At 44.0% G+C, this 26,686-nt stretch overlaps 1 protein-coding gene across 3 annotated transcripts in view; it reads right to left on the bottom strand.

Moving 5' to 3' along the window:
* The window catches only part of LOC144679472 (annexin A13-like), a 52,181-nt gene that overhangs the window by 20,419 nt on the left and 5,076 nt on the right, over positions 1 to 26,686 (bottom strand). For all 3 annotated transcript variants that reach the window (XM_078539880.1, XM_078539878.1, XM_078539879.1), the window contains exons 2-7: positions 15,921 to 15,996; positions 10,476 to 10,570; positions 9,390 to 9,560; positions 7,912 to 7,945; positions 3,231 to 3,310; positions 1,110 to 1,178 (exon numbers count right to left, since the gene is read on the bottom strand). In XM_078539880.1, coding sequence (XP_078396006.1) covers positions 1,110 to 1,178; positions 3,231 to 3,310; positions 7,912 to 7,945; positions 9,390 to 9,560; positions 10,476 to 10,570; positions 15,921 to 15,978 — 507 coding nt within the window. In that variant the 5' untranslated portion in view covers positions 15,979 to 15,996. The remainder of the gene's footprint in view (positions 1 to 1,109; positions 1,179 to 3,230; positions 3,311 to 7,911; positions 7,946 to 9,389; positions 9,561 to 10,475; positions 10,571 to 15,920; positions 15,997 to 26,686) is intronic.

Consider the following 26,686-nt stretch of genomic DNA (forward strand, 5'->3'; position numbering starts at 1 on the left):
TGAAGAAATTATCTGGAAATTCGATAGCGACTAAATTAGCACGTTTTCTTTTCCATTATAGAACCACCCCTCATATGACAACAGGTGTCACACCTGCGGGATTGTTGATGAAGCGCCGTCTCCGATCGAGACTGAGCTTAATGATGCCTAACTTGGGGTGGAGGCAGGAAAGTCAGAAAATGGGACATGCTTGTCACAGTCAGGACAGAACATTTAACGCAGGAGAGAAAGTATTTGTGAAAAGTTTTAGAGAAGGACCAGCATGGTTGTTCGGCGAAATAAGTGCAGTAACGAGACCTCTTTCCTAGCATGTGAAAGTCGAAGATCGAGTAACAAGGAGACATGTGGATCATATAAGAGGAGGAGAAACCAAATACCCAGAAGCGATTCCACCAGTGCTCAAGACTGAATCAACATCCCCTGTTGACAGAACTCAGCCAAATATAAATGTGCTTGAAAGGCTGACTGTACCTGGAAGATTCAAAGAAGCAGATTTACAGGAACCTGCTGTAGAACCTGATGCTCAGATGACGACAGTAATGGAGGTTCTTAATCAACCTTCAGAAACTGCAGAGCAGAGACGTTCTGTACGCATAAGGAAACCCCCAGAGAGACTGACTTTGTAAATAATTGATCTGTATAAAGAACTTGATATATTGAAAAAATTGTAAAATGTATTTTTCAGTAAAGGGGGAGGGATGTAGTAATCTGATGTGTAATATACTTTTAAGGCAAGTGTTGTAATGTAAGATCACATGATCTTAATACCCAATAGCAGAGTAGGGCGGGCTACCTCTGTGGGAGAGTCTTGAGTTAGACAGTGAAGAGTGAAGGCAGTGTTTTAAGTTGTGAGCACACTAGTGTAGCTGCTGAATTTAGTTTGTAAATTAACAGCATGTGTTAATTCTAACAACGATCTCCTGATGTGCTCTGTCTCTGTGCCAACTCAGTCACCCTGAAACAAGCGGGCAACCCGGATCCTTTAGCCCCGACAAACCAAAGGGCACTGGATCCAACAGATGGGCAACAAATGCTGGCCTTGCCAGTGACACTCACATCCCATGAAAGAATAAGGGAAAAAAATCATAAGTTACACGCTGTTTAATTACCTCATGCAGCTCTTTAGCATCTTGTTCAGCCAGGCTTTCATTGATTTCGAACCCCTCATCTCGGTCGGCCTGCATTTACACAATTACCAACAATGTTAGCCAGGTTGTTGCTATGTTTAGCAGTATATTCTAAATGAACAATGCAGCTTTTCTCTATGATTGGGTTGGGTTGAAGACGAAGGACCTGCATTTATATAGCGCTTTTCATGACTTCAGGATGTCCCAAAGTGCTTTACAACCACAACACCAGGGGGGATTAAAATTCAACAGTTTTCTTTCGTGAAGTATTTTCTTTCTTGTTGAGTGGTTGGTGCACGGAACTAAATTTGACAGTGCCACAGATTGCAACTCAATGCTCCATATCCCCAGAGGAGTAGAACGTGAGTTTGGGCTTATGTTTTTCCACATGGTGTGTTATTGCTGATATCATAGGGAGGCATGTGGTCCAAGCAAACTCAACCAAAGCTTCAGGAGCAGAGTCTTGTCTTCTTCCCGTGTTATCATGAACTCTCTAGACTGAACACTGACTTCAACAAATTCAGACTTTAATCATATCTCTTAATTACCTGCTGGATTAGATAGGCTCCGAAATGGATAGGTTCTTGGTCGGTAAGGGTATCAAAGGTTACGGGGAGAAGGCGGGAGAATGGGGTTGAGAAACTTATCAGCCATGATTGAATGGCGGAGCAGACTCGATGGGCCAAATGGCCTAATTTCTGCTCCTATGTCTTACGGTCTTATTATCCAAATATTATTCACAGTCCACATTTTGGACTCATCTCTGTTTCCCTCCTCCTTCTTTCAAAGTGTCGGCCAAGGCTCAGTTGGTAGCACTTTTACTTCTCAGTCACAAGGTTTTAGGTTCAAATCCCACTCCAGGAATTGAGCACGAAAGGCAAGGCTAATGCAGTACTGAGGGACTGCTGTATTGTCAGAGGCACTGGCATTTGGATGAGATGTTAAACTAAGCCGCTGTCTGCTCTTCCAGGCGGATGTAAAAGATCCCACGGTGCTATTTTGAAGAAGAACAGCGGACTTCTCCTTGGTGTCCTGGCCAATATTTATCCCTCAATCAACATTTTAAAATAACAGATTATCTGGCCATGACCAAGTGCCTGTATGTGGGATCTTGCTGTGTACAAATTGGCTGCCACATTTCCTACATTACAATGGTGACTACGTTTCAAAAGTGCTTCATCAGCTGTAAAGTGCTTCGAGACGTCTGGTGGTCATGAAATGTTGGTCATAAATGTCTGTCTGAATTTCCCAGTCCCTGCCACCTCATGTATTTCTTCCCATCGTCCTCCCCTACCTCCTCACTCCCATGCCCTGCCTGATAAGATGTGGTCAGAACCAGCGAGTGACTCTTGGTGAAACTATTCCGTCGATTTCACCTCTTAATCCCAAGGTGCTGTTTTCATCCTTTGGCCCGCATTGTCTTGGATGCCACTGAGTCCTTTGGCTGAGCTCAGTTCCATTGATGGTCTCACTCTAGAATCCTGAACCTATCTTGCCCTTTCAGGCATGGATCTACCTACTCTGCATTTCCAACACTCTCTATTTTCATTCATGGTTTTCAGCCTCTACAATTCTGTTTTACACACTGTGGCAAAGGAGCCAGAGGGGGAGATGAGGAAGTTTAATTTGTATAGCGAGTTGTTGTGATCTGGAACGCGCTGCCTAAAAGGGTGGTAGAAGCAGCTTCAATAGCAACTTTCAAAAAGGAATTGGATGAATATTTAATAGGGAAGAAAAAAATTGCAGGGCTGTAGGGAAAGAGCAGGGGAATGGGACTAATTGGATAGTTTTTGCTAAGATCCAGCACAGGCACGATGGGCCGAATGACCTCCTTCTCTGCTGTATGATTCCATTATTCTATCCTATGTACATTTTTGCAGTGAGGTTTTAGATGCTCAGTAAAATGGAGTATTTCTTGAAAAATTCAAATTTAATAAAGACATGGCTTGTTGGCTTTATAAATTATCCTTTTAGTTGGATGTTTAACTTATCAAGTGTTTTTTTTTTCCCACCATGCACATTGAAAGGAACAAGTACTGTTCATGGCTTTAGACATGTTTTTACATCTGTGTCGAGCCAATTGGAAGTGTTATTTGTACTTACCTCAATCAATGAGAGTAGCAATTTCCTCAACGTGCCACTGGTGTCACTTTGAACATCAATTGCCAGATCACTTGGAAACACTGTGCCAGAACAAACGAGAAAGGTTTACCATAAGCAATGTTGCTAAATGTAGAAATTGAGGTGGCAGGTTGATGTGAATTACAAAATAATGTCCTTTCCTTTATAGAGTCCACCAAGTCAAGTCAACACCTAAGCTGGATAATTTCTTACTCTTGTGATTCCATTTTTTCTCCCCTTGTCCAATCTCTTCCCACCAACATCACGACCCTTCCTCCTGCCACTAAGTTGTTTCCAACTACCTGGTCCTAGCCATCTGCTTTTCGCCATGGATGTCCCATCTCTCTCCACCTCCATCCCCCACCAGGAAGGCCTGAGGGCTTTCCGCTTTTTCCTTCCAGTCCCCACCGCAACCACCACCCTTCTCCACCGACATGAATTTGGTTTCACATTGAAAAACTTCCCCATTAACTCCATTCACTTCCTCCAAATAAATGGTGTTGCTAGGGAACCCAGATAGGTCCAAGCTATGGCTGCCTTTTTGAGGGATATATGAAACATTTTTTGTTCCAGTCCTACTCAGGCCGCCTCCCTCATTTCTTTTTCCAGTACATTGATGACTGTATCGATGCCATTTCCTGCTCTTGCCCGGAACTGGAAAACTTCATCAAATTTGTTTCCAATTTTTACCCTTTCCTTATCTTCACATGGTCCATCTCCAACTCTCCCTTTCCCTTCCTTCACTTCTCTGTCTCCATTTTTTTGGGATAGGCTATTGATTAATATCCACTATAAGCCCACTGACTCCCACACCTTTCTAGACTACGCTTCCTCCCATCCCGTTTCCTGTAAGAACTCCATCCCATTCTCCCAGTTTCTCTGCCATGGTCGCAATGGAACTGATGAACCCATCTTCCATACCAGTGCGTCTGGCAATGGTTGGCTTTTCCGTCAACCGAGGATTTGCCCCACCATGATTGGCAGGGCCCTCGAACTGTATCTGTCCTATTCCCTGCAATTCTGCTCTCACCCGTTCACCTCTCAGGTTGCCAGCCCTCCAGGATTGCCCTGGAGTCTCCAGGGATTAAATTTGCTGTGAGCAAAGCCACAGAGGCAGTAAAAAGTTGTGTGTGTTTTTTCCTACGATTCCTTTGAAACCTTTTTTGATGATTCATTATAAAAAATGGGAAAATGACTGTTTGACTAGCGGTCAAGAATCATCCAGTCGGGGTGTGAAGAGACTGCTTGCTTTCCGATTGGCCGTGGGAAGATGCTGTGAGGATGGATGGATCGGGTGATCAAAGGAAGGAGTAGGTGGAGGGGGGGGGAAGAGTGCTTGGCAGCTGGTGGTCATGTGATGACGCCGCCAGGAATACATCCCAAGGGGAGTTGGCATGCCCTCCCACTCAGGTATATTAAAACAGGTGGCCAAAAGCGAGTTTTAAGGATGTTTTCTGGATGAGACATTAAACTGAGGCCGTATCTGCCCTCTCAGTTGGAGGGGTCTACTTTGGAAGAACACAGGATTTTGCCCTGCAGCTCTGGCCAATAATTATCCCTCAACCAACACACTCCACCTGGAGGTCATGTTGCAGTATCGCAAGTACTTGCTCCAAGTTCCAGGAACATCAGGATGTCTATTCAAACATAAACTTTAACACTTCAGCAAAGTGGCCTCCACTTGGTAGTCTGACAATTGGCTGCAACCATTTTCTTTTATTTATCCATTCATAGGATGTGGGTGTCACTGACAAGGCCAACATTCATTGCCCTGGTGGTGAGCTGCCTCCTTGACAACGGAATGGTTTGCTCAAACATTTCCAGTAGTCAACCACACTGAAGCAGGTCTCGAGTCACCTAGAGGTCAGACCAGATAATGATAGCAGATTTTCTTCCCCAAAGGGCATCAGTGAACCACTCGATAACGTCATGGTCACCATTACTGCACTGATACAAACTTTTCAATTCCACAATTGTTCAATTAATTTGATTCACAAACTGCCATGGTGGGATTTAAACTCGTGTCTCGAAATCATTCGTCTGGATCACTAAACCAGTAACGTAACCACTATGCTACCGCACTCAATTCTGCAGCATGCTGAAGACACTACAGTGAAACCCCCAGGCAATTGAGGCTTTCACATTAAGCAGTTGAAGTGTCTGAGTGCAGTTTAGTTCTAGTTTGCGAGAGGTTAGCCGGCCAGCAGAACATTAATGCAGGAGGTCATGAACGATACTGCCAACCTTAAAATCAGGGACATGGCGGAGATTTAAGGGGTGGAATTCTTTTTCTTTAAGCCAATGAGAAAGATGATTGGACAGGAGTGTAAAGCATTCATTTTGCTCTTTTGCCACCCCACCCACCCCCCCACCCCCACCCCCCCACCCCCCACCCCAACCCCCGCCAATCAATTTCACCCCTTTAGAGTCTGGGCAACAAAGGGAATTGCAAAATTGGGCACAGGGCCAAAGTTCATCCAAGGCTCACAGAACCGTAGAACAGTTACAAGGCAGAAGGAGGCCATTCAGCCCATCATGGCCATTCCGACTCTCTGAAAGTGCAACTCATTTAGTCCCACTCCCCCGCCCTATCCCCGTAGCCCCGCAATTTTTTTCTATGCGGATAATTATCCAATTCACTTTTGAAAGCCATGATTGAATCTGCCTCCACCGCACTCTCAGGCAGTGTGTTCCAGATCCTGACCACTCGCTGCGTGGTCACCTTTGGCTCTTTTGCCTTTCACCTTAAATCGGTGTGCTTTGTTTTTCAACCTTTTCAGTCAATAGGAACACTTTCTCCCTATTTACTCTTTTTTGAGCCCTCAGCTAAATCTCCTCTTAACCTTCTCTTCTCCATGGAGAACAGGACTAGCGTCTCTAAGCTGTCCTCACAAGAGGAGACGGGGACATGTTGGCAGTATCAGAATAAATTGCCTCTCCCCACTAATGATGTGAACTTTGAAGCCATTTGAACTTGTTTCCCCTGGTGCAGTATAACTGCGATCTGAAAAACACAGGCAGCCTTTGTATTGGAAGCCTTTGGAATTTAGAAATAGGTAATATTTGTTACACCTATACATGCGTATGGGGACAGGATGGAGGGCAGGCCATTGTATAATTACATGCCACGTGCAATCTGGATTTTTTTGGAGCATATTGAAAAGACTATTGGGCCTGAATTTTATTGATGGTGGTGGCTTGGCACTGATTGGCATAAAACAGGACTTACGACCCTCACTCAGGAGGAATTCCCGCCTTGGAGAGCTGCCAGCCAATCAATTGGTTGGTAGCTCTCCAGTCCCTCCAGCAACAGCGCTGCAGTGGCCAGAAGAGGCACTGCACGGAGCAGCCTTGGGACTAAGTCCCAGGGGCCGGAAAAAAAGTCGTGTCAGGGGTCCCAGGGCAGGGAGGGTAGGGAAGGCCTGGGGAGTTGTGAGGGGGGGCAATCAGGGCCTTGGGGGATAGGCCGGGGGTGGGAGGGATGCCTGGAGGTCACCGGGCCTTAAAGGGAGGGTATCCGCAGTCAGAAGGGGGTTTCTGATGGAGGCGCCACCCCCTACCCCTTGCCAGAGATCTAACTTTCTTTATTTTGCCACTTAAGGGCCTCAACTGGGACAAGGGCGGACTTCCTGTTGAGGCCCTGCCCGTCCCAGCGTAAAATCGTTGTGAGGTCGGGGCGGACAGGAACCCGGTGGGGGGGGAATCCCATCCCTGCAATTTCACGCTCCCCTCTCCACCCCAGAACCCACCAGGGTGGGAGAGCATAAAATTCTGGCTTTGGCTTTTCTCACCAGTGCAATGTGAGGGGAAAAGTGAACAAAATTTGAAATTCTAATAAAACTTTAACACAAATAATTCATACTAATTTATTAATTTTACTTTGTTCTTTCATGGGATGTGGGCATCGCTGGCAGGGCCAGCATTTGTTGCCCGTCCCTCAATGCCCTTGAACTGAGTGGCTTGCTAGGCCATTTCAGAGGGTAGTTAAGAGTCAACCACATTGCTGTGGGGCTGGGGGTCACATTAGGCCAGACCAGGTAAGGATGACAAATTTCCTTCCCTAAAGGACATTAGAGAACCTGATGGGTTTTTACAACAATTGATGATAGTTTCATGGTCACCATTACTGGATTATGAAACGCAGATGGCCTTTGTATAGCTTTTTTAAAATTCATTCATGAGATGTGGGCTTCGCTGGCTGTGCCAGCATTTATTGCCCAACCCTAAGTTGCCCCTTGAGAAGGTGGTGGGTGAGCTGCCTTCTTGAGCCGCTGCAGTCCATGTGGTGTAGGTACACCCACAGTGCTGTTAGGGAGGGAGGACAGGCTCACGGCCTTTGTATAGCTCTCTTTGAATTTGGTCTGTGCAGCCCACAGGGGTGGTTAGTGGCTCATCAGAAATAATGATGTTTGAGTTTCCCCATTACTGTCACGTAGCTATAGTTAGCCATGTAGCTATCATTGATTGTTGTAGAAACTCATCAGGTTCACAAGTACCCAAGACATCCAGATTTATTAATTGGACTTAAATTCCACCAGCTTTGAACCCATATCGCTGAAAGCATTAGCCCGGGCCTCTGGATTACTAGCTCAGTGACATTACCACTATGCCACCATAAGTAGACGTACATTGACTTTTTTTTTAAAGCAATGGAAACACTTACTTTGCTTGTATGCTTCTTTCATGGCTGCAATTTGCTGAAAAACAAATTATAATTGGCAAATATTTACACGTGCTAATCAAAGGTTCTGCTTTATCAAATGCAGAGTACATGGTTTACAAAATAAAGACAAAATTGTTGGGAACACTCAGCAGGTCAGAGAGTATTTTGGAGGACGGGAACAAGAGCAGGCCATTCGGCCCCTCAAGGCCGTTCCATGCTATTCAACGAGATCATGGCTGATCTGTATCTTAACTTCATCCAACCATCGCTGTGGAGAGAGAGAAGCAAAGTTAACATTTTGGGTTGATGCCTGAACGAGAACTGGAAGAAGTTAGAGATGAGGAGCTTTTAAGCTAATACGAAAGGTTGTGGGGGGAGGAGGAGCATTGGTGCGGGGGAGGAGGAGTGTGGGAAAGGAGGGATGTGGGTAAAGTACAAAAGGGTCTGTGATGGAGTGAAGGGTAGGCCTGAGAAAATGACATAAGGGATGATGGTGCATGTGGTATAAGGGTCTGATATATACAGGCTTAATGTGGCACTGAATACTGCCCACACAGTGAAGTAAGAAGGCACATGACCTAGACCTGGGGTCAGTGTGGTGTTGACCAGAAACGTGATAAGACCTAGGATGGAGATAGCTCCATATCGGTACCCTTTCGTGTATAGTTGTATACGGTTACAAGTAGTTAATAAAGGCTTGCTGTTAAACTACAGAAGACTACAAGGACTTCTTTAACAGACACATTCTGTAACCAACAGTGCGAGGCAAAAGAAGGAGATTAATGGGACAGGTAAAGAAACAAAAGATGGGTCTAGAGGCAGCTACTGATGAAGTTGTTGAACTTAATGTTAAATTTGGAAGGCTGTGAAGTGCCTAATTGAAAGATGAGATTCTGGTCCTCGAGTTTGGTTTGACCTTCATTGAAACTATGCAGGAGGCCGAGGACTGAGAGGTCAGAGTGGGAGTGGAGCGGAGATTTAAAATGACAAACAATGGGAAGCTTACAGACTGAACAGTGGTGTTTAGCGAAGGGCTTATGAGTGATGAAGAAGTGTTGAAGCTATGATGAGAGATCATTGACTTGAAACGTTAGACTACCAAAAATACCACAGACGCTGGAAATCTGAAATAAAATGCTGGAAATACTCAACAGGTCAGGCAGCATCTGTGGAGAGAGAGATACAGTTGACGGGCTGAAATTTCAGGTCCCACTGAAGTGGGGAATGAAGAACGGGTCGGAGGGTAAGGGACGGGGGCTGAAAAGGAAATATTTGCAGGGCTATGGGGAAAGAGCAGGGGAGTGGGACTAATTCAACAGCTCATCAAAGAGCTGGCACAGACAAGGTTAGCCAAATGGTCTCCTTCTGTGCTGCATGGATTCCCTATGTAGAGGGGGAATCTCTTGCAAAGGCAGTATTCTTTTAATAGAGTCACAATGTATTCATAAATAAATAATATCATTTAAGTTCAAGCATACCGAATTAGCTCGAGTGCAGAGAATCTCAATGAGGATATCATCATGAGTTCCAACTCCTTTCATTGCCTCCTTTAACAACTTGGCATCAAATTCACAGGGGCGGTCCAGCAAGGCCAAGACTGTCTTTTCTAGGTTCCCGCTGAGGTCACCTTTTAGCATTTTTTCCAAATCCTACAGAAGAGAGGGAAAAAAAAGAGATATATCACTGTTTTTCTTCCATTCAGTTTTTTGAGGCTAATTAAATCATTTGATATACTTCCCAGTCTCCCTGGATACCCAACATCTGTGGGTAGATCGTTAGCTAGACAACAAGTATCTGACGAAGGCTGAACAGTGGCTATTTTCTTGAAGAAATCTGAATGAGACAGATTTAGATTTTGTAGCATTTATTTGAAGTGTGTGAACACATCCCATCTCCCACCACGGAAACTGGTGGAACTTAAATTCAATCAACAAATCTAGAATTATAAAGTCTCAGACTTGTTGACCATGTAACCACCCATCCACCCCACACACCATGCTGACTTGAAAATATATCGGCCGTTCCTTCACTGTCACTTGGTTAAATTCCTGGAACCCCCTCCCTAACAGCACTGTGGGTGCAGCTATACCACACGGACTGCAGCGGTTCAAGAAGGCAGCTCACCACCACCTTCTCAAGGGCAATTAGGGATGGGCAATAAATGCTGGCCTAGCCAGCGATGACCCCATCGCTTGAAAGAACAATAAAGGAAAAAACATCAATTGTCACAAAATCCCATCTGCTTCATGAAATCTCTATAGGGAAGGAAATCTGCCATTCTTACCCGGTCTGGCCTACACGTGATTCCAGGCCCACAGAAATGTGGTTGACTCTTAACTGCCCTCTGCAATAACCGAGCAAGCCACTCAATTCAAGGGCACTTAGGAATGGGCAACAAATGCTGGCCTCACCAGCGACGCCCACATCCCATGAAAGAATAAATTTAAAAATGCATATGAAACAGGAGTGCACAGTATAACATGAAATTCCATTGGTTCCATGATCAGTTTATTGTGCTCTCAATGTGCTAAATTTCATTGGAGCCTTGTCACAATTGTACTTACTTTGCCATACAAAGCTCTGTATTTCTCTTTTATCTTCTGTCTCTGTTCTGTCGAGCGACTTGCAAGGATTTTGATAATAGTGACTTCATCTGTTCCTAAAAATATGATAGCAAATCGTGTGGATATGTTAAATAGCAACTCTGATTGTAAAAATATCTCAGAACTAAGATTGAGGGATGGTGCAATTGAGGTGTTTAAGATGATTGAGGGATTCGATGGGGTAGAGAACAAAAAAATGTAAGAACGTAAGAAATAGGAGCTGGTGTAGGCCATTCGGCCCTTCGAGCCTGCTCCGTCATTCAACAAGTTCATGGTTGATCTTGTACCTCAACCCCACCTTCCCGCCCTCTTCCCAGATCCCTCAGGTTGCCAAAGCTTTATCGATCTCTGTCCTGAATATATTCGAAGACTGAGCATCCACAGCTCTCTAGGGTAGAGAATTCCAAAGATTCGCAACCCCCTGAGTGAAGAAATTTCTGCTCATCTCAGTCTTAAATGATTGGCCCTTGATCCTTGTTCTAGATTCCCCAGTCAGGGGGAAACATTTCTGTCAAATCCCTTAAGAATTGTATATGTTTCGATTAGATAACCTCTCATTCTTCTAAACCCCAAGGAATATAGATCTAGCCTACCCAAAGAGTGAGCAAAACTATTTCCTCTACTGGAGGAGTGAAGAACAAGGGGCATAACCTTAAAATCATTCAGAGGAGACATCAGAAAGCACTTCTTCAACAAGGGGTAGCAGAAATTTGGAACTCTCTCCTCCAAAAAACTGGTAAGGCTGTGGATCAATTGAGAACTTCAAGACTGGGATTGATAGATTTTTGTTAAGTACAAGTATTAAGGGTTACAAAACTAAGGTGGGTTAATGGAGTCAAGATGCAGATCAGCCATAATCTAATTGAATGGCGGAACAGCAGTGTTGAGGGGCTGAATAGCCTCTTCCTGTCCCTATATTCCTAATCACAATGTTTTAGAACTTTACAAATAGAGTTTTCAACTTCCAACCTGTCAGGGACCCTGTGGTGATCAATGCACAAGAATTATTTTCAAAATAAATATCTGTTTAAATATTGGTGAAGATATTGTGCTTGTGGCTGATTGGCATACGTTAGTTAAAGGAACACTGTCTTGATGAAATGGGTAACTCCAAATTTTACTTTATAGTATAATATGAATGAGGAAACTAGAGGAAATTAGAGGAAGGCAAACTTGGAAAATTTTGTAAGGAATCTTTTAGTCGAAATTGTTAAATTGTGGAATGCACAGCCAACAACAACAACTTGAATTTATGCAGCGCCTTTAACATTGTAAAATGTCCCAAGGTCCTTAGCAACTGTGTATTAGACAACAAAAACTAACACCGAGCCAAAGAAGGAGATATTAGGGACAGGTGATCAAAAGTTTGGTCAAAGGGGTAGGTTTTACTGAATGTGTTAAAGGAGGTGAGAGAGAGTGAGAGAGAGGATCAACGAGGTTCAACAACACCAACAACAACATGTACTTACATAGCACTTTTAATGTAGTTCCAGGAGCATTACCAAACAAAATGTGACACCAAGCCACACGTTAGTGCAGAATGACTGAAAACTCAGTCAAAGTGGTCGCATTTAATGAGCATTTTAAAGGAGAGAGAGAGAGGTAGTTAGGTGGAGGGGTTTAGGGAGGGAATTGCAGAGTTTAGAGGTTAGACAGCTGAAAGCACGGCCACCTATGGTGGAGCGATGAATGTCAGGGATGCTCAACAGGCCGGAATTGGAAGAATTCACCAAGGAAGATGATAGAGACAGAAAATATTGGGATGGTTCAGAATACATTTATTGTTCCAAATGGTACCAAGCTCCCCAGCGAGACCTGGCAGGAGGCAGCAGTGGTCAGAAATGAACCCAAAAGTATTACTTTTAAACTTTAAAAAAGTTGTTCTCAGGTTTCCAAGTACTTTAGGAATTGACTGAAGAAGGGAAAGGTACGTGTATTTCTGTTTACAATTTTGTTCAACAAAAATACCCAGAGACTGTAAAACTGCAACCGAGATTAGTTTGGTGACCTTGTGGTTTTGATAAACTACAGGGTTTATCTAGGTTATTTTAGCTAAAGGTGTTATATATAGTCATAGATAATGCATATTAAAAAGCAATTTTTGCATGGCTTAGGAAGATATGAAAATATATTTGTCATGAACTGCATTATCTATGTGCACAGCTGCTGACCTCTGTAGTTCATTAAGCAAAATACAACTGCAGTTTCTTTCTCAAGCCTAATAATGTGTAACAATTAAGAATTGTGTTTTTATAATGCAGATGTGTTAACTGTGTTGGCTAACGCTCAGAGTGATATGGTCCTTGTTTCCATTAACTAAATGAAATGTTTGTAATTAAAAAGCGCATTTCACAACCTCAGGATATCCCAAATCAGCCAGTGAATTGCTTTTGAAGTGTAGTCACTGTTATAATGGAGGAGGTTTGGTAGTCGTTTTGTGCACAGCAAGGACCCACAAATAGCACTGAAATAAATGACAGTATAATCTCCCCCTAGTGATGTTAGCTCAGGGATAAATATTGGCCCCAGGACACCACAAAGAACTCCTCTGCTCTTCTTCGAAATATATCTTTTACATCCACCTGAGTGGGCTTTGATTTAATGTCTCATCATCATTTATAACATTGACCCTGAAATATCTACAGTCGTTGAAAACTAATTACATTCGGCACTGTCCTTTCCCCTGCTTATTCAGGGTGAGCAATGCTCATTGTACACTTCAGTATTATCAATGGAGAGGGCACCTCTGACATTGTGGCACTCTGCTGATTATTTACTGAAGTCTCTGGAATGGGGCAATGAATCCATGGCCTTCTAACTCAGGAGTGCTCCCACTGACCCCTTGGCTGACACATATTCACCAGTTCACTTTGTACTGTTTTTATTCATTCATGGGATGTCATGTACTGCCCATCCCCAATGGGAGTATTTAAGAACTGTGGGTCTGGAGTCACACATAGGCCAGGCCAGACCCACAGATTTCCTTTCCTGAGGGGGTTAGTGAATCAGAACCAGACAATGGCTTCATGGTCATCATCATTCCAGATCCTTTTTTTAAAATTCAAATTTCACCATTTGCTGTGGTGGGATTTGAACCCAGGTCCCCAAAGCATTACCCTCAGTCTCTGGAATACTAGCCCAATGACAATACTACCACACCATTGCCTCCCCGTTGTGTAGTAAGTGACACAGGCTAGCCATTGATAATACTGGAGTGTTCAATGAGCATTTCTCACCCTGGACAATTAGGTGAAAGGACAGTGCAGATCGTCATTTGTTTTCAATGGCTGTAGATATTTCAGGGTCAATGTTATAAATATTTGTTTTGAGTGCGCACTGTGTGATGCAAAGAGGAGGATGGAAATAAAATACCGCAGCTTGATCAAATGGGTTGTGGTCTGTGGTTGCTTATCAGTTGGTATATTATTGCTGTGTTTTCCCTGCAAATGAGGAAGCTGAAAGGTGATCGAGGTCTTCAAGATTATGAAGAGGGTGGGCATAAGAAGCTGTTTCCACTTGTGGGTGAGACCAGAACTAGGGACCATAAATCTAAGATAGTCACTAATAAATCCAATAGAAGAATTCAGGAAAATCTTCTTTACCCAGAGAGTGATGAGAATGTGGAACTCGTTATTACATAGAATGGTTGGAGTGAATAGACGCATTTAAGGGGAAGCTAGATAAGTACATGAGGGAGAAAGGAATAGAAAGACATGTTTATAGGGTTAGATGAAGATGTGTGGGTGAAAGGCTTGGGTGGAGAATAATCATCAGTATGGACTTATTGGGCCAAATGGTCTGTTCTGTGCTGTAACTTTGCACAGGGGGCCTCTGGCTTCCTGCTTCCATCTGGTAGTTGGTAGTAGAGGGGTTTCTCCTACCTCTCCCTCTCTTTTATTCCATCAGTGTTGGGGAATGTTGACTCCCTATATAAACGCCTCGCTTAAAGTACATGTTGAAATCTTGGACAACAAGATTCTTGTGCCCAGAACAGAATGACATGGACATTTATCATCACCAACCAGGAAAGAAAATGTAAATCCTTACCTAGCCTCAGCTGTCAGACACTGGGCTAGTTTCTTTGCTTTTCCATAGCATCATAGAATCCCATGAAAGGCAGGAGGCCGCTCAGCCCATTACATCTGTGCTGGTCCATCTAATCCCACTCCCCTGCTCTTTCCTCATAACTCTGCAAATTAGTCCTCTTCAAGTACATGTCCAATTGCCCCATTCAGGTAGTGCGTTCCAGGTCTAAGGAACCCTCTGCGTGATGGAATTTCTCTTTGCTCCCCTTTAGTTATTATGCCAGTTATTTTAAACTATAGCCTCTGGTTGCTGACCAACTTGTCAAAGGAAACATTTTGTCACCATTTTCTCTCATCAAAACCCCTTGGGTCTGATTCCTACATTAAAATGTCAACAGGAATCTTCATTTCTTCCCTGAATGACAGGCTTCCACTGAGCTCTCGTTAGCCAAGAGTGGTGGGCCTGTGCCTTTAAAATTCTTTACCCGGCTTTTAAACAATGAAATATGGAAGAAGCCACCTGCTGGATGTGCCTCAATGGGATTTCTGGTGATTCTTTGTCTGCACAGATGCTGCCAGACCTGCTGGGTTTCTCTAGCATTTTCTGTTTTTATTACACATTTGGGGCTGTTTGCTAGATAGACAATAATACCCACATGGTGTTGCTTGGCCGCGGAGCTGTTTTCTTGGACATCTTTCATTCTATTTGCTTGTGATCTCTCATTGTCATAAAGGTGCTAGGGAGGTCTGTCTAACCGCTGCCTTTCCTCCATTATAACTATGACATTACAAAAAAGGACTTCATTGGCTGTAAAGTAGGCTTTGGACCGTCCTGAACATGGCGACATAGGAAGAGAAGGAGGCCATTTAGCCCTTCCATCCTGTTCCCTCATTCAATGAGGTCATAGCTAGTCTGTGACCTAACTCCAGATACCCCCTATTGCCCCAAATGTCTTAAAACCTTTGACTAACAAAGATCTATCAATCCCAGGCTTAAAATTAACAATTGTCATTTGAGGAAGAGAGCACTGTACTTCTACTACCCATCCCATGTACAAGTATTTCCTAGTTTCACTCTCGAAAGGTCTGGGTCTAATTTTTTGGCTATGCCCCCCCAGTCCTGGACTCCCAAATTTCAGGTGAGGGCAGATTGTTCTGCAAGTTTGTTCCTTCTTTTCTTGGAATCAGAACAGTCCTATTTCTTTATCCGAGCACTCCCAGCTGAAAATGCTTCCTCAACTCCCAGTTGGACCATGACAAAGTCTCCACAGTTAAACTCTTATGCTTTTTTATTCTAATATAACTGCACATGATCACAAAGCATTAGACGTCAGCTCAATTCAAATGAAAACTGAATGTCCAGATTGAACTTCTTGATTACCTGCTCCTTTGCAAGCCTTTTTTAACCTCTTGGCATCTCCCTCTTCACTGAAATGCATATGGTATTGAATACCAGGCTGCAAAACAAAATATAAATGATTAGCATTCTTACACGGTGCTTAACTCTACACAAAGCTTGGTATAAATATGGCTCAAAGGAGGACCACTTTAAATCATCGAAAACTCTGCTGCCCGTGTACTAGCTCGAACCATCGTCACCCATCACCACCTCGCTGACCTGCATTGGTTTCCAGGCTGGCAACGCCTCGATTTTAAAATTCTCTTCCTTGTTTTCAAGTCCCTCCATCGTCTCCCCTCGCCCCATCTTTGTAATCGCCTCCAGCCCCACAACCCTCCGGGATATTACTCATTTGCCGCTGCTCCCAACTGAATTCCCACAAACTGTTGGACACAGTAAGTCTGCCAGATCATTCCCCTTTCTTGCTGTAATGGAGTGTACATGTCAAATGGAAAGTATTGAAAAATATCAACAGACATGGACAGAATAACATTAACTGTTAGGTTTTTTTTCTACATAAAATTTACAGCACAGAAACAGGCCATTTGGCCCAATGAGTCTATGCTCCATGTGAGCCTCCTCCCATCCCTATTATATTGGAGGGGAGGTGGTGGTGCAGTGGTAATGTCGCTGGACTAGTCATCTAGAGGCTCGAGCTAATGCTCTGGGGACATGGCTTCAAATACCAGCTGATGGAATTTAAATCAAATTAATAAAATTAGAACCATAGAACACTACAGCACAGAAAACAAGCCATTCAGCCCTTCTAGTCTGTGCTGAAATATTATTCTGCTAGTCCCATTGACCTGCACCTAGTCCATAACCCTCCAGACCTCTCCCATCCATGTATCTATCTAATTTATTCTTTAAACTTAAGAGTGAGCCCGCATTTACCACGTCAGATGGTAGCTCGTTCCACACTCTCACCACTCTCTGAGTGAAGAAGTTTCCCCTAATGTTCCCCCTAAACCTTTCCCCTTTCACCCTAAAGCCATGTCCTCTCGTGTTTATTTCTCCCAATCTAAGTGGAAAGAGCCTACTCGCGTTTACTCTGTCTATACCCCTCATAATTTTGTAAACAATTCTGGAATTAAAGTAAACGTGACCATGAAAACATTGTCGATCATTGTAAAAACCCACCTGGTTCACTCATGCCCTTTAGGGAAGAAAATCTGCCATCTTTACCCGGTCTGGCCTACATGTGACTCCAGACCCCACGGCAATCTGGTTGACTCTTAAATGCCCTCTGAAATGGCCGAGCAAGACACTTAGTTGTATGAACCTGCTACAAAGTCTAAAAGGAATGAAATTGGACCACCCACCCGGCATTGACCAAGGGACCGGAAATGACAACAGCAATCCCAGCTCTGTTGACCATGCAAAATTCTCCTTACTAACATCTGTAGGCTTGTGCCAAAATTGAAAGAGCTGCTGCACTGTCTAGTCAACCAACAGCCATTCTCACAGAATCACACCTTACAGACAATGTTCCTGACACCACTATCACCATCCCTGAGTATGTCCTGTCCTACCAAGGTGGTAGCACAGTGGTATACAGTCAGGAGAGAGTTGCCCTGGGAGTCTGCAACATTGACTCTGGACCCCATGGATTCTCATGGAATCAGGTCAAACACGGGCAAAGAAACCTCCCCCTCAGCTGATGAATCAGTGCTCATCCACTTGGAGGAAGCACTGAGGGCGGCAAGGGCTCAGAATGTATTCTGTGTGGGGGAACTTCCATGTCCATCACCAAGGATGGCTCGGTAGCACCACTACTGACCGAGCTGGCCAGGTCCTGAAGAACATAGCTGCTAGACTGGGTCTGTGGCAGATGTGGGAACCAACAAGAGGAAAAACCTACTTGACCTCGTCCTCACCAGTCCACCTGCCACAGATGCATCTGTCCATGACAGTGTTGGTAGGAGTGAGAACCGCATAGTCCTTGTGGAGACAAAGTCCCGTCTTTGCCTTGAGGATACCCTCCATCATGTTGTGAGGTACTACCAACATGCTAAATGGGATAGATTTAGAACAGATCTAGCAACTCAAAACTGGGCATCCATGAGGTGCTGTGGGACATCAGCAGCAGCAGAATTGTGTACAATCACAATCTGTAACCTCACGGCCCAGCATACCCCTCACTCTACCACTACCATCAAGCCAGGAGGTCAACATTATTTCAATGAAGAGTGCAGGAGGTCATGCCAGGAGCAGCACCAGGCATACCTAAAAATGAGCTGTCAACCTGGTGAAGCAATAACACAGGGCTACTTGCATGCCAAACAGCAGAAGCAACATGCAATATACGGAGTGAGGTGGTTCCACAACCAAAGGCTCAGATATAAGCTCTGCCGTCTTGCCACATCCAGTCATGAATGGTGGTGGACAATTAAACAACTCATTGGAGGAGGAAGTTCCACAAATAACCCTATCCTCAATGATGGGGGAGCCTAGTACATGAGTGCAAAAGAGAAGGCTGAAATATTTGCAACCACCTTCAGCCAGAAGTGCTGATTAGATGATCCATCTCAGCCTCCTCCAGAGGTTTCCGGCATCACAGATGCCAGTCTTCAGCCAATTTGACTCGCTCCACATGATATCAAGAGATGGCTGAAAGCACTGGATACTGCAAAGGCTATTCTGGCAATAGTACTGAAGACTTGTGCTCCAGAACCAGCTGGGCCCCTAGCCAAGCTACAGCTATAACACTGGCATCTACCTGGCTATGTGGAAAATTGCCTAGGTGTGTCCTGTCCACAAAAATCAGGAAAAAATCCAACCTGCCCAAATATTACCCCATCAGTTTACTCTCAATCATCAGCAAAGTGATGGAAGGGGTTGTCAGCAATGCTATCAAGTGGCACTTACTCAGCAATAACCTGCTCACTGAGCTCAGTTTGGGTTCTGCCAGGGCCACTCAGCTCCTGACCTTGGACAAATTAGCTGAACTGAAGAGGTGAGATGAGAGTGACCGCTCTTGACACCAAGGCAGCATTTGACCGAGTGTGGCTTCAAGGAGCCATAGCAAAACTGGAGTCAATGGGAATCGGGGAAAACTCTCCACCGGTTGGAGTCATACCTAGCACAAAGGAAGGTAGTTGTGGTTGTTGGAGGTCAGTCATCTCAGCTCCAGGGCATCACTGCAGGAGTTCCTCAGGGTAGTGTCCTAGGCCCAACCATCTTCAGCTGCTTCATCAATGACCATCCCTCCATTATAAGGTCAGAAGTGGGGATGTTCGCTGATGATTGCGCAATGTTCAGCACCATTTGTGACTCCTCAGATACTGTCCCAGTCCATGCCCATATCTAGGTTTGGGCTGACAAGAGGCAAGTAACATTCGTGCCCCACAAGTGTCAGGCAATGACCATCACCAACAAGAGAGAATTGAACCATCGCCTCTTGAGGTTCAATGGCATTACTATAGCTGAATCTCCCACCATCAACATCCTGGGGGGTTACCATTGACCAGAAACTGAACTGGACTAGCCATATAATTACTGTGGCTACAAGAGCAGGTCAGAGGCTAGAAATCCTGCAGCGAGCGACTCACCTTCCTGACACCCAAAGCCTGTCCACCATCTACAAAGCACAAGTCAGGGGTGATATGGCATACTCTCCACTTGCCTGGGTGAGTGTAGCTGCAACCATATGCGAGAAGCATGACACCATCCAGGATAAAGCAGCCCGCTTGATTGACACCCCATCCACCACCTTAAACATTCACTCTCTCCACCACCGATGCACAGTAGCAGCGGTGTGTACCATCTACAAGATGCATTGCAGCAACTCACCAAGGCTCCTTCGACAGCACCTTCCAAACCCATGAGCTCCACCACCTCAAAAGACCAACGCAGCAAATGAATGGGAACATCATCAACTGCAGGCTCTCTTCCATGACACACACCATCCTGACTTGGAAATATATCGCCATTCCTTCATTGTCACTGGGTCAAAATCCTGGAACTCCTTTCCTAACAGCGCTGTGGGTGTACCTACACCACACGAACTGCAGTGGTTCAAGAAGGCAGCTCACCACCACCTTCTGAAGGGGAATTAGGGACGGGCTGTAAATGCTGGCCTTGCCAGTGACGTCAACATTCCATGATTGAATAAAAAATCTGTATCTCAGCCCTTCCACATATACTTAAATCCCTTTCCTTCTCATGTGTTTATCTAGCTTCCCCTTAAATGCATCTATGTTACTTGCCTCTAGCACTCCTTGTGGTGGCGAGTTCCACATTCTCACCACTCTCTGGGTAAAGAAGTTTCTCCTGAGTTCCCTATTCGATTTATTGGTGACAACCTTATACTTATACATACATATACCTTATACATATGTGAGGCTCCCAGAAAATCAGACCCTCCCCCCACCCCCAAGTTTTAACCACCATGCTGAAGTTCCCAGCAAATCAGGTACAGAATATTAACCAGACGTTAGACTTTATTTATAAATATAGTTGAAAGAAAAAAAGCCAGTTGCTGAATATTCAGAGATTTGTTTATTTGTTTTTGAAGTTGCATAGGTTAGGTACCTGTAAATAGTTCACTATACTGCTTCCCCTTTTTAATTTTAAAAAATGTTTCATGTTACGAGTGTGCCCAGTGCCTGATGATGTCATTAAACATGTGATCTGGCCGTCTTAGCGTTGGTCTCTCTTTACAAGTTCCTCCCAACATATAACAGATTTTGATGAAGAGGCCCCTAGTTTTAGACTTCCCACAAGGGGAGACATCGGGCTAGAAATTTGTGTGCCCTGCCTTTTGGGGGCGGGGGTCACCACTTGCGACCTGCACACGTGGGGTGTTGGATTGGGGACGCCATACAAAGATGCGTTCACTTACCTCGACCACTCACGTGAGGACATTGGATTTCTTGTGGCACTGCTGCTAGGTCCTCAAGTCCAGACAAAGGGAATTAACCTCCCTGGCCACTTGCTCCCACTCTCTTCTGAGGGTGATCCTTGAAGACTTCCTACCTCCCTGTGGAAACTCCTCCTGCCCACCTCCACCATTAACGCCTCCAGCATTACCTCTGTTTCCCTGGACATCTCTCTCTTTCCCTGTGTTCACTTTGCCATCATTTAAATTGCAGAAATATTCTTCAGCGCAGCTTCCCTTTAAGAGGGACAGCCTGCCTTTAAGAAGAAAAGGCTGGCTGCTCTCTGAACAATGCTACTGGGCTCCCCTGCTGAGTATAGAGGCAGTCAGTAGTGTTAGGAAGAAGACCACAGCACGGGATTCTCTCATGCAGGGGCTATTCAGATGAGGTGGGTGCCCCAAGGTTGTGTGCTGCCCACCTCGATCTGAATTCTGGATTGGTGCGGGCAGGTCACAAAGCATGACACCTGCGCACAAAAAAAATGGGGCACCATGAATTTCCAGCCCCCATATGAGTGCCTTTGTCTTACATCCCTTAATACCCCTCCATTCTAGTGACATTCTTGTAAATCTTTTTTGCACTTCTCCAGTGTCTCCATATCCTTTTGATAATATGGAACTGTACACAGTCCAGAAAGGGTTGCAAATAATTTGACATCCACTTTAACCCCAACTGCATAGATGATGTCAAAATTTCCAAGTTGAAGTCTAAAAGATGAACGTGTATACACAACCCTTAACTACATAGTAACTTGGGTAGCTCCTTATCTTTATTATTTTACAACATTTGGTTGACAAATATTTCCACTAGGGATTTTCTGTAATTAGGTTGTAAAGTTGCTTTATACTTTGGTACCATTCAGTGTCAAACACAAAGAGAAAAACATACTGACATGGCTGAATCATATGTCCCAACTTGGTTGATATTGTGCAGATCCAGTATCTTCCAACATATGGGCTATTGGAGTTCAGAATGGGACCACACCTGTACCATTTCTTCTGTTATTGGCCTTATGGTATCTCACATTAAGCTAGAAATACTGCCTTCAGTATGTTATTGGCTCATCATCTCTCACACTGAAGGCGAATGCTTTCACTCCTGTTTGCCTTTATCTCAAAAACTATTGGGCGGGTTTCAATGAAACTTGGCACACAGGATATGGCCCAAGGAAGAAGTGATTAGTCTTTGGTGAATCTGCAGACCCAGATCTTGGAATTTTTAAAGGATCTGTTAACACTGAGAGATAGGGTGAATTGTCTTTTTTTTTAAGAATATTGTGAGAGGGGGCACAATTCTAGATTTAGTCTTAGGAATTGAAGCTGGGCAAATGGATGAAGTAGCAGTGGGTGACCATTTTTGAGATAGTGACCATAATACAGTTAGATTTAGAATCATTATGGAAAAGGACAAAGATAGTTCTAAATTGGGGGAAGAAAATTTTACAAAGTTGAAAGGTGAACTGGCAAAAGTGGACTGGTAGAGCTATTAGAAGGGGAAACAGTGTCAAATCAGTGAGAGGTATTGAAAAGCGAGGTTCTACGGGCACAGTGTAGACATGTCCCCACAAAGACAAAGGGTGTACTGCCAAACCTAGAGTCCCTTGAGTTTCCAGAAGATTACAGGGTACGGTAAAGCAGATAAAGAAAGCTTATGACAAAAAGCACAATACTGTAGAAAGCCTAGAGGAGTATAGAAAGTATAGTGGTGAAGTAAAAAAGGAAATGAGGAAAACAAAGAGAGGATCTGAAAAAATATTGGTGGGTAAAATCAAAGGAAACCCAAAGGTGTTTCCAAAACCCCAAAAAGTAAGAGCAAAAGGATAGCTAAGGAAAGGGTAGGGCCTAACGGAGATGTACATGGTAACTTGTGCGTTGATGCTAAAGATGTGAGCAGGGTTCTCGATGAGTACTTGGTCTCTTGTTTCCGCTAAGGAGAGGGATGATGCAGACATTCTAATTAAAGAGGAAGAGTGTGAAATATTACATACAATAAGCATAGTGAGAAAGGAAGTACTGGAGGGACTGGCATCATTGAAGGTGGATAAATCACCAGGGCTGGATGAATTGTATCCCAGGCTGTTAAAGGAAGCTAGGGAGGAAATAACGGATGCTCTAAGGATCATTTTCCAACCCTCACTAGATACAGTGAGGTATCAGAGGATTGGAGGTCTGTGAATATTGTACCAATATTTTAAAAGTGTGCGAGGGATAGGCCAGAAAATTATCCAGTCAGTCTGACTTTAGCGGTGGGCAAATTATTGGAAACAATTCTGAGAGACAGGATAAACTGTCACTTAGAAAGACATGGATTGATCAGGGATAGTCAGCATGGTTTGGTTCGGGGAAGACCGTGTCTTACTAACTTAATAGAATTTTTTGAGGAAGTAACAAGGAGGATTGATGAGGGTAGTGCAGTGGATGTTGTCTACATGGATTTTAGTAAGGCATTTGACAAGGTCCCACATGGCTGACTGGTCAGGAAAGTGATCTGTTTTATCCAAATGTGAAACCCATAGGTTAACAAGAAAAGAGGGAAATCAGTAGAGCGCATACCTCCAGCACTCTTTGTTAACTCAACATTATTACAATTGCACAGCTCTTCCTTGAGGTTTTTACCTGCCTGGCTGTTAGCTACAAAGCCAAAAAAAAAATCCTTTTGTTGAGAGCTTTTCTCTCACCGTGTGATTCTGATTTTGGTTTTGAATCAAATATCCACATGAAGGTACTTACGAGACAGTCAAATCCAAGTCACTACTTTCTGTACCTCTCAAAGGAATAGTTGATTTTTCTCATGTATGTTTGACTAAAATTAGGATACAACAACAAAAGCTTGAATTTATATAACACCTTTAAAATATCAAATTGTCCCAAGGCACTTCACAGGAATGCTATCAAACAAAAGTTGACACTGAGTACATTAGAATATATTAGGGCATCTTGACCAAAGAGACAGGTTTTAAAGAGCATCTTTAAGGATGCATGGCCTCCAAAGCTGGGATAAAAGAAATGGGGGATATACATGGGGCTAGAATTGAAAGAGCGCAGAGATCTTGGAGGGTTGTCGTCTATAGTAGTCTAGTTTTTGATTGGCAATATTTTTGAAAATGTCAATAGACATTCCAGTTGGAAAATGTAGGCTGTAAGGTTAATCTGCAATCACAGAATCACAGAACTGTTACAGCATAGAAGGAGGCTATTCAGCCCATCGTGTCTGCACCAGCTCTCCAAATGACCATCATGACTTAGTGCCATTCTCCTGCTTTTTCCCTGTGCCCTTGCACATTGCTTCTATTCAAATAATCATCTAATGCCCTCTTCAATGCCTCGATTGAACCTGCCTCCTCCATACTTCCAGGCAGTGCAGTCCAGACTCGAACCACTCGCTGTGTGAAAAAGTTTTTTCTCACATCACATTTGCTTCTTTTGCAAATCATTTCAAATCTGTGTCCTCTCGTTCTTGATCTGTTGACGAGTAGGAACAGTTTCTCCCTATCTACTCTATCCAGCCCCCTCATGATTTTGAACACCTCTATCAAATCTCCTCTTAGCCTTCTTCTTTCAAGGAGAATAGTCCCAATCTCAATCTCAATCTGTCTTCATAATCTTCATAACTCAAGTTTCTTATCCCTGGAACCATTCTTGTAAGCCTCTTCTGCACTCTCTCCAATGTGATCACATCCTTCCTATAGTGTGGCGCCCAGAACTGTACACAATACACCAACTGAGGTCTAACGGGTGTCTCATATAATCTCAGCATAATCTCTCTGCCCCCTATTAATAAAGCCCAGGATACTGTATGCTTTATTAACAGCTCTCTGCACCTGTCCTTCCACTTTCAATGATCGATGCACATATACACCGAGGTCTCTCTGCTCCTCCACACCCTTAAGAATTGTACCCCTTATTTTATATTGTCTCTCCATGTTCTTCTTACCAAAATGCATCACCTCACACTTCTCCTCATTGAACTTCATCTGCCACCTATCTGCCCACTCCACCAACTTGTCTATGTCCTTTTAAAGTTCTACACCATCTTCCTCACAGTTTACAATGCTTCCAAGTTTCGTATCATCCGCAAACTTTGAAATTGTCCCCTGCACACCAAGATCTAGATCATTAATATATATCAGGAAAAGCAAGGATCCCAATACTGACTCCTGGGGAACTCCACTACAGACCTTCCTCCAGCCCAAAAAATATTCATTGGCCATTACCCTCGGTTTCCTATTACTCAGCCAACAGAAAACAGAAATAAACAAAAAGGGGAAGACAATAGGAGGAGGTTAAAGGATAGATTTTCTTCCTCCAGTTTGTGGGGAATCAGAGACCCATTACATCTCTGCTCCTGTTACACTTGCTTAGTATTTCCAGGAACTTTCCCTTCTGATACAACTAATCCCGAGCCTCTGTTACGGTGGTTCTCAAAGTATGGTCCACAAACCACTGGCCGTCCGGGAGTGTGCTCCAGATAGTTCATGGGCTGGTCCAGAATACATGTCACTGCCATGTAAAGCCATGGATCAGGCCATATGAGAGAACAGGCCAGAACCTCCATCTCCACCATTCATGTCCCATTGTATAACCAGGCCGGCTACTGTGTGCATGAGCCATCATAAGAGCAAGTAACAACAGTACAGTACAGTTATTTAAGCAAGATTTATGTAACTGTTATAGGAACTGGTCCCAAGCCATCTCTCTAAAAGTCATGCAACTAGAAGATCTGTGGTGGCCCCTCCACTAGGTTGATCTTCTGCCCTTCAATAAACTTGGGCGTCATCCACTCTGCCCCACAGAAGCACTCAGAGTTCTATAGCAGCAATCAGAAGACCCCGATTTCTTCCATAATCTTCTGGTGGGAGGTTCAATCTGGTCCAGCCTTCAGCTGCCACTCCTCTGGGCCATGCAAATAAGAACATAAGAAATAGAAGCAGGAGTGGGCCATTCCGCCCTTTGAGCCTGTTCTACCATTAAATTAGGTCATGGCTGATTTGATCTTCGCCTTAACTCCACTTTCCTGTCTGCTCCCCTTAACCCTTGACTCATCTAGAGTTCAAGAATCTGCCCACCCTGGCCTTGAGTATATTTTAATGCCTCAGCCTTCACAGCTCTCTGGGTTAGAGAATTCCATGACCCCCTGAGAGAAGAAATTCCTCCTCATCTCTATCTTGAATGGGGGACCCTTTATTCTGAAACCATGCCCCATAGTCCTAGATTCCCCCAAAAGGAGAAACACCCCCTCAGCATCTACTTTGTCAAAGCCCAATGGAGGAAAAAGGTGGGCAGCAGGTGCTGGTAGAGGAAAATCTACCCTGGCAAACCAGACCTGCATTATGTCTGGCCATGCTTAACTCAGATGTGCATCAGTGCAGTGCTGGGAACATGTTCCCTCTGTACCTGCTAGTTTTTGTTGGCTATGGGCAAGGCACACTGACCTGGAGGGAACAGGCAAATTGGGGAAAAACAGATGGCCTTAAGAAAAAAGGAAAACTAAAATATTAAAACAGAATGAGATGCAATAACATAGGACCACCAAACATTGATGGAAATCACATCGGGGATCTATTTAAACTTTTAATAAGTGACGATTTACTTTTGTCTATCACTTTCTGTGATGACAGGTCCAGGATCATGACTGGAAATTATGTAAATCATCTAGGTAAGAGCTACATAAATATTAACCCCAAGTGGCTAAGTTATTGTTCTGGAATGTTTACCATGTTATGAGATTTTGATTGTAATGTTAAAGTTTTGGCTCAGGTTAGACTGTCCAATTACCCTGCATCATTTCATAAACGAACAAAGTTGATGGAACATCTCATCAACAACAACTTGCATTGATATAGTGTCATTAACGTAGTGAAGCTTCCCA

Source organism: Cetorhinus maximus, chromosome 4 (genome assembly GCF_964194155.1).
Source record: "Cetorhinus maximus chromosome 4, sCetMax3.hap1.1, whole genome shotgun sequence".
Classification (NCBI taxonomy): domain Eukaryota; kingdom Metazoa; phylum Chordata; class Chondrichthyes; order Lamniformes; family Cetorhinidae; genus Cetorhinus; species Cetorhinus maximus.